The sequence below is a fragment of the Protobothrops mucrosquamatus genome, unplaced genomic scaffold (assembly GCF_001527695.2).
Source record: "Protobothrops mucrosquamatus isolate PMUCROS unplaced genomic scaffold, P.Mucros_1.0 scaffold_46, whole genome shotgun sequence".
Lineage (NCBI taxonomy): Eukaryota > Metazoa > Chordata > Lepidosauria > Squamata > Viperidae > Protobothrops > Protobothrops mucrosquamatus.
The window spans coordinates 243,402-256,717 of NW_015386122.1; the positions used below are offsets into that span (position 1 = coordinate 243,402).

The 13,316-nt window shown below is 35.6% G+C and overlaps 1 protein-coding gene across 3 annotated transcripts in view; it reads right to left on the reverse strand.

Annotated features, from left to right (window-relative positions):
- PHAX (phosphorylated adaptor for RNA export) overlaps positions 1-13,316 on the reverse strand; it is a 30,792-nt gene that overhangs the window by 13,008 nt on the left and 4,468 nt on the right. For 2 of the 3 annotated variants that reach the window (XM_029283180.1, XM_015811159.1), the window contains exons 2-4: positions 6,084-6,697; positions 5,575-5,695; positions 4,106-4,189 (exon numbers count right to left, since the gene is read on the reverse strand). In XM_029283180.1, coding sequence (XP_029139013.1) covers positions 4,106-4,189; positions 5,575-5,695; positions 6,084-6,697 — 819 coding nt within the window. Of the gene's footprint in view, positions 1-660; positions 2,434-4,105; positions 4,190-5,574; positions 5,696-6,083; positions 6,698-13,316 lie in introns of those variants that run through there. The other variant, XM_015811152.1, reaches the window with a different exon arrangement.

Sequence of the window (13,316 nt, forward strand, 5' to 3'; positions counted from 1 at the left end):
AATCTTTCTTGTCACAATTGTTAAGTGAATCATTTCATTGTTAAGTTAGCACAGTTTAAGTGAATCTGACTTCCCCCTTGACTTTGCTTGTAGGTCACAAAAGGTGATGTCATGACCCAGAACACTGCAACTGTCATAAATACGTACCAGTTGCCAAGCATCTGAATTTTGATCACATGGGGATGATGCAATGCTCATGCGAAAAATTGTCATAAATCAGTTTTTTCGTAAGTCATAAGTCAGTGCCATGGTAACTTCGGACAGTCAAACAAATATAATGTTGTAAGTTGAGGACTACCTGTATTTTCTCTGGTTGTTGATAAAATATATACTAATTTATACGTTATTTCTTCCTCAAAGGATTCACAAATCAGGAACAAATATGTACAGTACATGAAGGGAAAAAATGGATGTGTAACAAATACCAATCCCACAGGAATAGCCTTACCTCTTATCTACTTCACCAATATTTTTTAAAAAAAATCTTTTAAACATCCTTGCAATAACTAAAAATTGATTAAATCATTCCAAGGCAATATGGTTTCTTTCTGATTATAAAGGAAGCACTGACTTTTAGGTTTCTAAGAATTCCCATCATAATGAAAGGACCGCATGGTACTAAAGGAAGACTAGAGGAAAATATAACTTTGCTACAGGCAGTTCAGTGTACAAATCCTTTTAATACACAAAAACACAAACTTTTTTTTTTGCTCAGCAGCATCTCCTATTTTCACAATAAAATCACTGAAACTCATTGTGTAAGTTTGAACTAAAAATTTAATATACGCGAATGTATATAACTGAAAGAAGCTGTTGCACTTCAAGGATTTAATTACCAGTGGTGAAGTTTGATATATTGACAGAATAATTTAAGCAACACAGAGTTCATTTCACTTTCCCACCTCTTTCATTTTTTTAAAGGCCAACTGGACATCCTAAAAAGTCTGGGCAAATTAAATAAATACATTTTAAAAGCCAGTAATTTTATTTATTGTACATATTATAAATGAAAATTAAACCAGATTTGGAATTTCCACTCTAATAATGTGAAACCTTAGACTTATGATACATAAGTCTCCTGCTATGATTCAGACAAATGTGCTGCTTGACTTCTTAACTGTTTTGTTCCTTTAAGATTATTGTAATTAATAGGAAGAACAATGGTGAGTAAATCTTATAACCAACTCCCATCTTCAGAATTATTAACTTCAAAACAAAATGTGAAACTGAGACAAGTTTTGTACCCATTTATGCTGGCTGAATTCAAACAGAAGGGTTCTTCAGATCTCTGATATCAATTAAGTCTAAATCACAACTAAAGATTCACTGATTTAAATGGTCTACTCTTAGTACAACTAATTTTATACAGGACTGTTAGCTCAAAACTCAGGTATAAGAAACTGAAAATTGAAAGAACTGTAAAAGAGAAAAGTTTGTTTTAATTATTGCAAGTTTATATGATTTCCTCAGAACTAATGGTCAACGTAAGCTGAAATTGAAGTTCTCTACGCATGCAACATGTAGTATTTACCATTTTGTATTAAGGAACAAAATCTCAGGTTCTATCATTAAAACAGGAGACAAACTGGACAAGAGCATATCTTCTTTAGAAACAGTCTTTTTCAACTGTGAAGGGCATCCAAATAAAGAATATTTGACATGGCTGCATTATATTCTTTACTGTTCCATCTAAAATATCTTGCAAGCAGACTGAATACCTATCTGGCTCATAGGTAAAACCTGTTCCCAAATTCATCATGAAAACAACGATCATGCTAAAAGGCTTCCATATCAGGGTGTCAGTGATATTTGTTTATATTACTATTAGTTAAACGAAACAGTGTTTCCATGCAGTTATATTCAGTTCCATACACAGGTTTTACTCTGGGATGAGAGCATTCAGTTGTTTTCTAATGTTAAACTAACCTTGAGATGAAAGAATGTGCACCAGGTGTTAAGTATCTGTTGAAGTTAGGAAATAAATGAAACTATATGGCACTCATGATCTGAAACAAACTGAAAACGTAAGCATCGATTGTGAGAAATAAAATGATCCTTTCCAGCATGTGACTGATTCACATAATAGGCACTATTGCAACTAATGACAAGATATAAAATTGACCATTAATATAGACATCAAAAGATTTTGATTCCTCAAGTACCTAGTGCTCAAAAGATAGCATCACCTTCATCTATTTCAAAAACATGTTCTACATCAAATTTTATTTCCCCATGTCCTTCTTGCAAGTCATCCAGAGAAGCCAGGGCTTCATTTGTGTCACTCGCAAAAGTCTCTCGGGAGGCATCATCGTATTCGTGAAGATTAAGTCCTTTAATAGCTTGCTTCATCTTTTTGCCCAGCACTTGAAATCTCCTCTTCTTTGCAGCACATTTGTTCTCATACTCCTTTTGATTTTCAATATAGAAGATTTCCTTTAAAGAGAATGTTAATACCCCATGAAGTGAGAAGGAATAATAGACAAAAGCTTTCACAAAACACCAATTGCCCTAACCAACTTTTAGAGATAATCATGACTACCTAACAAAGAACCCTCAAGTTTTTTTTAAAAAGCCATTATTTTTTCAAATATTGCTGCAGAATTATTTGAAGATGTATTCTTCTCTATAGAGTTAAAAGAAAGCCTTGTTGTAAAATAATAATTTTATAATAAAATAGACGTCTCTCCATTTATAATATTGATAAAGAGAGTATCTAAAAATTGAGAGATATACCTTGGATCTATTGAAAGGAAGGGGGCAAAAAAAAAATAATCAGGAGAATGAGCCAGTTTATTGTAGATAGGAAATATGCTACGAGGAGAATTTGGCTCTGAAATACAATCGAATAGATAGTGAGAGTCACAAAGATCCTTTGTCTGGGACTCAAAGAATTAGCTTTGGGAAGCAGAAGGATGTTTAGGTTGTTGGTAGGCCCATGTAATAATCCCAAAACACATCCTTGCAGAGATGAGGCTCCTTGCCTTTGCCTTTAGCTCAGAAGAGAGAGAGACACTAAGCAATAAAGTGGACCGGCCCACAGACTCTGGCATTCTCTTCTTTCTACTTTTGGAATTCCATGCATTCTAAAGATTACATATTTACGCATTAAATATGTACTCTACAAAAAAGCTTTACAGAGAGCAAAACGGCACACTGAAACTTTGAACGAAAAGAATAGGCATCCTACAGTTTGAAATAAAGAAAGGCACTAGGCAGAGTTAGTAACATCAATTTCATACATCTTTCAAATAGAGTTGGACAGGATCCAAATATAAAACACAACAGTGGGGTGTCATTTAGCTGACTTACTACAACAGAGGCCTCATGCCTTCAGTAAGACAATGATCATTTACTACTTTGTCAGCTTGGGTTATTCTATCATTATATTATTAGAACAGTATCTTTATTTATAGGTAGTTGTCTGCAGAGTGAAGAATTTAATGATTAGGGAATGCTGATTTTGAATGTACAACCTTCTTTTTTGTCAGTTCATTTTTGCATACTTGCAGCTATATGAGAAAGAGTTGAACCTGAAATTTCTTAAGAATAACCTCTGCAACAGTAAGAGTTAAGAATGAAAGCCTGGGTTATCGGTATAGAAAACAGCTGACAGGAAGTCCTTGACTTACAACCACTTGTTTACTGACCGTTCAAAGTTATAACACACTAAAAAAAGTGACTTATGACCATTTTTCACCCTCATGAGACCCTTGCAGCATCCCCATGCATGTGATCAAAATTTGGATGCTTGGCAACTGGCATGTATTTATAATGGTTGCAGAGTCCCGCAGTTATGTGATCACCTTCTGCCACCTTCTGACAAGAAAAGTCAATGGATTCTCTTAACAAGCAGATTACTAACAACTGCAGTGATTCACTTAGCGACTGTGGCAAGAATGGTCATAAAATGAGGCAAAACTCAACAACTGTCTTGCTTAGCAACAGAAAGTTTGGGTCCAATTGTGGCTGTAAGATGAGGATTACCTGTATTTCATGAAATACATAAAGGAATGTGAAAAAGTAAAGCCAGAATATTGTATTAATAATTTTTTTTAAAGTTGTATAAAACTATGCTGCAAATTGGAATGTAGAATGTAATATTTACCTTGATTTGTTCACTGGTTATGCAAGGTGTGTTTTTCAGCAAGTTTATATAAACTCCACCTGGAGTTCTTCTTCTAGAACCATCCTGAATGATGAAAAATTAACCTTTTAAAAGCTGCAAGTATAAAATGTATCAAATGTTTTGTACTTGGAATCTGAATATTTATCTGAGATAGAATGAGAATAGAAAATGCAATTATTAGTTACCTGTAAAAATATTAACAGGGCTTTATATAATTATCGAAAGACTGACTGTATAAACTGAAAAAATATTGTTTGAAATGTCAAATGTTTCAAGAAATAAAGCAGCAAATCAGTTGAGATTATGGTTTCGCCCTATTTTGTTTTTCCTGAAGGTTTCTGGCAAGATAGTGATGTGTTACAATGTTATTTATTTCTCTAGCCTTCCAAAATTTGTGAAAATAGTACTTTTTTTTTTTTTTTTTTTTAAAGCTAGTACAGGGATGTCAAACTGCCGGCAATGGGAAAAAAGTCGCGGTACGTTGCGACACGTCACGTGACATTGCGAATTTGACACCCCTGAGCTAGTAGGCAAAAATACAAATGATATTGTTATTTGTTATTCCTAATGTTTTGGAGAGATTAAAAATTAAGTTTTGAAGCCACAGAGAGAGTCTTTCTGCTTTGGGTTCTGTTCCAACTGTGCAGATTTCCTTCAGACAGCCTCTGAATTCTGATTTCTATAGAAGCAAATTAAACCTGGGAGTGAGATTTTGAGTGAAAAATTATCCATACATCCCTTTATGAGGTCTGGCTGAAACCCCAACCCAAAAGGGAAATACACAGACAATAACTCTCCTTCCTGTAATTCCATCAGATGTTTCTATCTAATATGTGACCAATTTTGAGATTCTGGTAATGTTAGACCAGACATGTCAAACTTGTGATGTCACGTGACATCACGCAACGTATCGGAGCTTTTTCGCCATTGCCGGCAATGGGGTGGGCGTGGTTTCCTGACAACCTTGACAACTTTAAGACTGCCATTTATTACAATACCAAAGTCATTTTTCCAGTGAGAATTGTATGTAATAAGCTAATTCATTAACCATCATCAGCACCAAGGCTCATTTAAACACAATAAAAGAAGTGCTGGTTAACTATCAATGTTTGACCCAAATGGCTGATCTGTAATCCTAACGTGAGCCAATAATGCAATTTGATTCAAAGAGGATTGATATGAATATATTGTGCTTTTACAGCAGGTAAAATTGCCAAAAGAAAGTATCTAATAGGTATACAGCTAATCTGATAGGGATAGTGTTTGATAGCAACAAACGTATTCATTGGATGGTAATGAGTAATGGAATCAGGCTGGACAAAAGTGACATTATCAATATTAACAATGACAGCAAGTAGGAAAAATATAGGGAAAGAAATACCATTTGGTCTGATTTAATATTAGTTAAGCTGCAATCCTAACAAACTACATGACAAATTATTTCTTACCATGATTAAGAGACCTCCATTTTGCTCCACCTCAGTGGTTTCCATCAGTAGTTCAATAGATTTCTTTTTCCCAATGATTTTCACTACCCGTGCAATTAGATCTTTCTTTGGTTCATGAAGCCTGAAAGAAAGATGGAAATTCTGTATTTGCCAAGTAATTTGAGTGACAATATTTTCAAAAACAAATCCATTATTACAAATTTTAGTTATGTTTTGGCATATTTGATAACAAAAAGTTTTCCTTTTGCAGCCATAATTACAGTGACATGGATAGGTGTATATATGTATGTTGTCTATGAGAAAGAAAGATCTGGAACAGATATTTAGCACTCTGAGTAACAAAGCACTTGAATGGACTTTAAAGTTGTTTATCTAAACAACAGCTTTTCTTTAAGATCAAAAAATGCTTTAATAAAAATTATTCAAAACCAGAATATCTTTATCTTTTGCTATTATCTTGAAACATTGCTTTTGTTGAAAATCTCTTAAATAAAATATCAAAATCTTACCGATAGGCAATTTCATCTGCCACTTTTTCTTCAGGATCATCTTCTGTAATTTCATATCTCCCTTTATAATTCATTTCTTGTCTTTGACCGAATTTCTCCTTTATGGGCCTTTTCCGTTTCCAGAGACCTTGTCCATTCACCTCTTCTTCCTCCTCTTTTGATACAATCTTTTTATCATCTTGCATATATTCTTCCAACTCTTTGTCTAGTGTCTTAACTGCTTCTGTTTCAGAGCTTTTCACCAACTCTTTTGCTAACATGTAGTTGTAGGTCTCGGAGCCTCGACTTCTGTCCAGGTTGCCATCCATCCATAGAATCCCAAGGTTTTTTGACATATCATCTTGATTCTGTTTCTGCAGAACTTCACCCCATATATTGTTGACTTTTTTACGGATCTCTTTGTGAGGGTTTGGAGAAAACTGGAAAGGCTCTGGTTTGAGGGGAGGATGGTTTGAACATTTTTGTCGCTTCCGCTTCCATAGACCACTCTCTTCATCAGAATCTGAAAAACTTTCATCAGTTGAATCCATACCTTTCACTGTCCGATAAGGAACACTTGTTGTTGATTGTGAACTGCTGCTTGGAAAAGATATTGCCGGATTACCACTATCATTCTGAAATATAAATGTATATATTTATATTAATAAACCACTTTCACTATTTTTAACTTTTTCATGTAGCATACGAGAGAAAAAAATGCTGAAATTTTAGTAGGGATTAATTAGAAATCCATAGTTTGCAGAAATCTATATTGGGGGAGAATATTCAGAGAGCCCCCAATACACAAAAACAATTAAGGGAGAATTTGGGCAGAGTGAACAGAACTTCAGGTACAACAGAAAATTTAACAGAGTACCACCTTGGACCTTGTCACAGGTAATCCACGTGTATAAAAATATTCATTATATTATTACAATATTTTTTACAAAATTAAATGTTATTCATTATGTCAACCTTGCTGCTTAATGGGAATGGTAGCCCAATATATTTGAAGTGCACATGTTGAACTCAGAGAATTGTTAAAATCAATTGATGAATGTTGAGAGGAAAAAGACACCTAAGTGCCTTTAATTTGATTTAATATGAAATGTTAACAATGCATACAAATCACAACAATCATCTACTGATGGTACACTCAGATCACACATACACACTCTGTCTGTCTGTCTATATCTTCTATCTTTCTATCTATTCCCCTCTTCCCTGAAGAACTCGCTCTTCTACAAAACACAAACTCTAAATAGTGTTTGTTAGATAGTTAAGATTTTGTTTCAAAAATTATAAAAAATTTGAGCTGCGTATCGAATTTGATTTCAGATTTCTTTACAAATGATAATTAGAAGCCTTGGTGGTACAATGGTTAAAATGCATTATTTCAGGCTGACTCTGCCCACAACCTGGAGTTCGACCCTGATGGGCTCAAGGTTGATTCAGCCTTCCATCCTTCTGAGGTTAGTAAAATGAGACCCAGAGTGTTGGGGGAAATATACTGACACTATAAACCGCTCAGAGAGTGCTGTAAAGTACTGTGGGGTGGTATGTAAGTGTAAAGGCTACTGCTATTGCTAATTTTTAAAAAAGATGCAATTGTCTCAACGAGTATGAAGTTGTTTGTAATATTAAATATATCACCTTTTACGGTAAAGTTCATTCATGTTTATTCACCAGATTGAAAATATATAGACACTTATATGTCTAAGTAATCATAAAGTGATAAAGAATGAATGGCAGAATGGTATTCAGTACTGTCATATGCAAGTTATCAAAACAGCCGCATACATATGTCATCAGAAATATTTCACATAAAGATACTATATTTTTACCAGATAGCGCAGTAAGAGTTTAGGCCAGTGTCTTTTAACCATGCTTTTATCACCCTTATAATAGTTTGCTGGTTGATAATTATAGATTGCCTACATTATTGTCCAATACATCTGGAAAGCAGCAAATTGGGAAGAGAATGCTAGTTTATACAGCTAATTTTATACTAGCTTTTCCTTGTTACACTGCAGCAATAGAAGACTGTTTTCAGAACATCTTGGTCATATTAAACATTTAAGTGCTTTGCAGTTAAAGGATATTTGATAGTGTAAGGTGTTCTAAGGACATTTTAATAATTCTTGAATCTGAAGATGTCAACAGTCCACTCACATTTTATAGAAGATGCTGATGCCTACTTTTTACTACACCAATTACCTTTTTCTATTACTGCATTAAAAAGTAACTCCTAGCACAAACATAAGGAGATTAATACTAATCCAATAAACATGTTCCTATTTACTTATAGGAAAGCTCCATTAAACAAAATAGGAGATACCTCTAAGTAGATATTAGATTACACCATAAAAATCTGATGTAAGACCAAGCAATGTAAGATCAGCTAATGGCAATTCATGCTTGTCACAGCAATAATTCATGCACTCTTCATATGGAATTAGACTGTATTGACATACAGGGCATACTGACCTGACTTTCTATTTAAAGCAGCTATTATGACTAATATTTACATTGCTGTTAATAGTTCTTAACTAGTTTTTAACTCAAGCATGTTCTACTTAGGTTAGTTTTATCTTGAAGATATTTTATGAGGGGAAAAAATAAAGATTACTGAAATTCACAGAAGATTCCAGTGTTTTGCTGATGTATTGCAGGGCTTTTCAACCTTTTCACCCATTGTACCACTTTTAGGATATGGCAATATCCGAGTACCACCAGTCGCCTAGCAAGGTGTCAAAAACTTGATGATCAAAAAAAAAGGAAAAAAGTGATAAAGTACAGGTAGTCCTCGACTTACAACAGTTCGCTTAGTGACTGTTTGAAGTTACAATGGCACTGAAAAAAGTGCCCCCCAAGCCACAGCCGAGCAAGACACCTGCATGCCCACCCATCGGTGCTCTTCCTCCGGTCCGAGGTTTTCATTGTTTTGAGCATTTCTGTTGAGGATTGGCAGCGAGGGTGGGGCGGGGTGTGTTTGGTTTTTATTCCCCCCATCTCCTGGGTGGTTGCAGCAGGTTTTGGTCACTTCACATGACCTTGGGACACTGTGACCGTCATAAATATGAATCAGTTGCCAAGCATCTGAATGTAAATCACAAGACCCTGGAGATGCTACAACATTCCAGCTGATCGGTGCTTCTTCTAGGCTCAGCAGAAGCACCAGGATCAGCACCGAGCTCCAGCTGGAGCCTGGCGTTGATCCTGGAGCTTCCACTGAGCCTTGACAGCCCCAAAGAAGTGCCGATCAGCTGGAAAGCGGCACTGATCCTGGCGCTTCCGCTGAGCCCTGACAGTCCTGCAGCTCCAGCCATCTCTCGCTCAGGCTTTTGCAGTGCTACCACCGCTTCAGCTCATTCCCCTCCCCCGCTACCACTTTTCTAGGATGGTCGCATACCACCTGCCAGGTGCCAATGTACCACAGGTGGTACCTGTACCACTAGTTGAAAAGCCCTCAATTGGATACAAGTTATTTGCCATCATACAAAAATTGAAATTATATAATCTGCTGCTGAAAATTGAAATTCTATGATGCAAATTCATATCATCTGCATGAGGTTGCCTCATAGAATTTTAATTTTCAGTTTTCTGCATAAAAAGTTTAATTGGCCAGACAACCTGGATGGTCATAGGCAGCTTTCTGAGAATCATGGGAGTTGTAGGTCCACCTTACAACTGAGACCATAACTTCCACTGCTAAGCAAGACAGCTGTTCAGTTAGTTATGACCCATTTTCAACCTTTTTGCTGTGGTCGATAAGTGAATCAATACAGTTGTTAAGTGACTCGTGTGGTCATTAAGCAAATCTGCTTTCCCCCATTGACTTTGCTTGTCAGAAGGTTGCAAATGACTATCCCAGGACACCAAGACACTGCAACCATTGTAAATACATGCTGGCTGGCAGCACCCAAAGTCTGATCATGTGACTGAGGAATGCTGCAATAGTCATAAGTGTGAGAACTGGTCATAAGTTATTTTCTTCAGTGCTGTTGTATCTCTGAACTGTCATTCAAGAAATGGTTGTAAGTTGAAGACTACCTGTATATGGATGCAGAATTCTATGAAACCATGCAGTAATACGCCCAGTGAACCATGGCTTATGAAGGAAAGCTTTAGATCAGTGTTTCTCAACCTTGACAATTTTAAGGCATGTGGACTTCAACTCCCAGAATTCCACAGCCAGCAATGCTGGCTGTGGAATTCTGGGAGTTGAAGTCCACATGCCTTAAAATTGTCAAGGTTGAGAAACACTGCTTTAGATTGTTGTATGCCTCCTTCAATGGGGAAGTTGCTTAAGAACTTCACAGAAATCTGAAACCTAAATCTTGATACATGGCAGTGACATCTGCAGAGAAGGTGGTACATTGGTACTTGTGCTTAATTGGTTCTGGGAGGCGCAATGAGTACTAAAAAGGATGAGTACCAAACAAACCACGTGACTTAACATGTGATCCTTTGTTTCGGCTGGGAAGGACTTCCTATTTGTCCCTTTTCCTATGTCAGTGATCTTCCCAGCATGGCCGACTTCCTTTCCACTCTCTGTGGCTGTCCCATTTCCTTTTGCAGCACATCGAGTACCAGACAAACGATGACTATTGGCACATTTTTGTGTCAAAATGCGTCAAGTGCCCAATTTGACAACTTTTGAAGCAAATGGGTATTGAGGTACCACTGTATTGACATCACAATGCATGCTCCACCCCTTTTATAGATGCACCAACATAAGATATACAAACAAAAGAGGTGGCCTTGCATTGCAATGCTGCTTTTGTCGTCCTGTCTTTTTTTGATCCCGTCTGCTGGTACTACAGAAGCATTGTTACTTCTCTTCTGAAGGCCAATTCACCTTTAGAAAATTGGATAGGCTTACATTCCTACCAACAAATATGAGGAAATACAATGCATTCAGAAAGTATTCAGACTCCTTTCACTTTTGTCTATTATGTTATGCTGCAGCCTGATTCTACAGTTCTTGAAATTCATTTTTTCTCATTAATTTACATTCAGTACCCATAATGTCAAAGTGAAAACAGAGTTTTAGAAATATCCATAAATTTATTTAAAAAAAAACCTGAAACATCACATTAGCATAAGTATTCAGACCCTTCACTCAATACTTTGTTGAAGCACCTTTGGCAGCAATTACAGCCTCAAATCTTTTTGGGTATGAAGGGATTTTCTGCCATTCTTCCTTGCAAATCCTCTCAAGTGCACAGCCATTTTTCAGGTCCCTCCAGAGATGTTCAATAGGGTTCAGGTTAGGGCTCTGGCTGGGCCACTCTAGGACATTCACAGAGTTGAACCTAAGCTACTCCTGTGTTATCTTGGCTGTGTGCTTAGGATCGTTGTCAAAGTGAACGATCAAGAAAAAAGGAGGCACTGGAACTAAATTTCACATGTTGCAAAAGGTCTGAATACCAATGGGATATTTCAGGTTTTTTTAAAATAAATTTACAGACATTTCTAAAATTCTGTTTTCACTTTTCAGTATGGAGTACTGAGTGTAGATTAATGAGGAAAAAATGAATTTCAAGAACTGTAGGATCAGGCTGCAGCATAACAAAACTGACAAAAGTGAAGGGAGTCTGAATACTTTCTGAATATATTGTATAGGTATTCTTCTGTTTCACTTATTCTTTTTTTCATAAAAAAAGACTGAACATTTTAAAAGAGAAAGAAAGCAAAAACAAGATTAAGTACAAATTGTCAGAAAAATACTAGATATTTAAATATTTTAAAATGATGTATCATTGAAGTATGTGTATCAATCATACTAATCTGGACAATATGAAATAAATTTTAAAAATTATAGTCTTATCTAGTTAGCAAGAAATATACTGTTATTTTACAAACTGTTTTCTAAAATGTAGAAAATCTACTTTATGTTCAGAGAAACTCACATTTTGGATGTGACAGAAGCCCATAAACAGAACTATAATTGATTTCTGTGTCAAACTATATATCAGCTTTATTTTTCAAATATGTGGTTACTTAAACATTAAAACATACTCCCACAAAATAATTTAGCATTCATCTACTGAAGGAATTGTACACTTTCCAGCGCAAAGCAGAAAATCCTAGCAACTGTTGTTGGCATGTACAAAGCTAGTTTAGTATACTTTGTTGAACAATGAGGTTAGCAATATTTAACAGAAAAATGGCATATTGGAAAAGAAATTCAACTTCTAGAATTTGCTTCTCTTATAAATCATTTCATCAAACTGTAGAGCTTCACTACATTGCCACCAATTATGGAAGAATGAACCAACCTGACCAAGATGAATTATCTGAGTAATCAATAAGGAAGTTTTATATCATCAGTAAAACATCTTACAGTAGAATATTTCTTCTAAAGTTAGTTTACTATTTAACAATTGTTAGAGGCTGTCTCAATCTGAACAATTCTGGTGCCATACATAAGCAATTGAAACAATGAATTAAATATCCTACTAAGGCTGCAGGTGTGCTAGAACTGTTGCAAGGAGCATGCCCTGCCAGCAGTATTTTAACCATTATATATAAAATCAAAAAAGGTTTTTGAATATTTCACTTTTACTTTATATAATCTCACTAATAACCCATCTAAATAATGTCCTTTATCCTTAGAAAACTAATTAAGAAGTCCACAAGGTTAGAAAAATAAATATTGATGATTCTATACAAGCCCATATCTGACATAATGGGCCCAGGCTAGATGTTTGTGGGGACACCTTTTAAGCGAATGAACTATCTGAATTATCATATGCCACTGTGTATTATTTTTTCCACATTTAATAGGCTAAAATTAGCATGCCTTTAAACACGAAGATCAAATTTGAAGTTATTGTCTCTTCAGAAGCATGTTTGGGTATCTTAATGCAGACTGAGTCACTGCTGTTTAAAGTACCCCTTCCCCCAAACTGTCAGAAAAAGGGCATAATCAGTAGATAGCTGGATCTGGAATAAAAATAAAACCATAAAATACTAAAAAATAAAAAAAAAAGTTTTGTTTCGATAATGAAACAGGTCTGAAGGCCTTGGAGCAAATCTGTCTCTTACCAAAAAATCAGAAACCCTGCTCTCACAGAATGTTTTCAGAAGAATATCCAAATTTGCCAACAAAGATGCCAAGTGAAAGAGCTGGGATGAAAGTGAAATAGTTGGGATGAAAGTGAGAGCTCAGAACCCATACAGCAGAAATATTCTTTTTCCTAATATGAATACTTAAAGTCACTAACCACAGCACCTATCTACAATTTG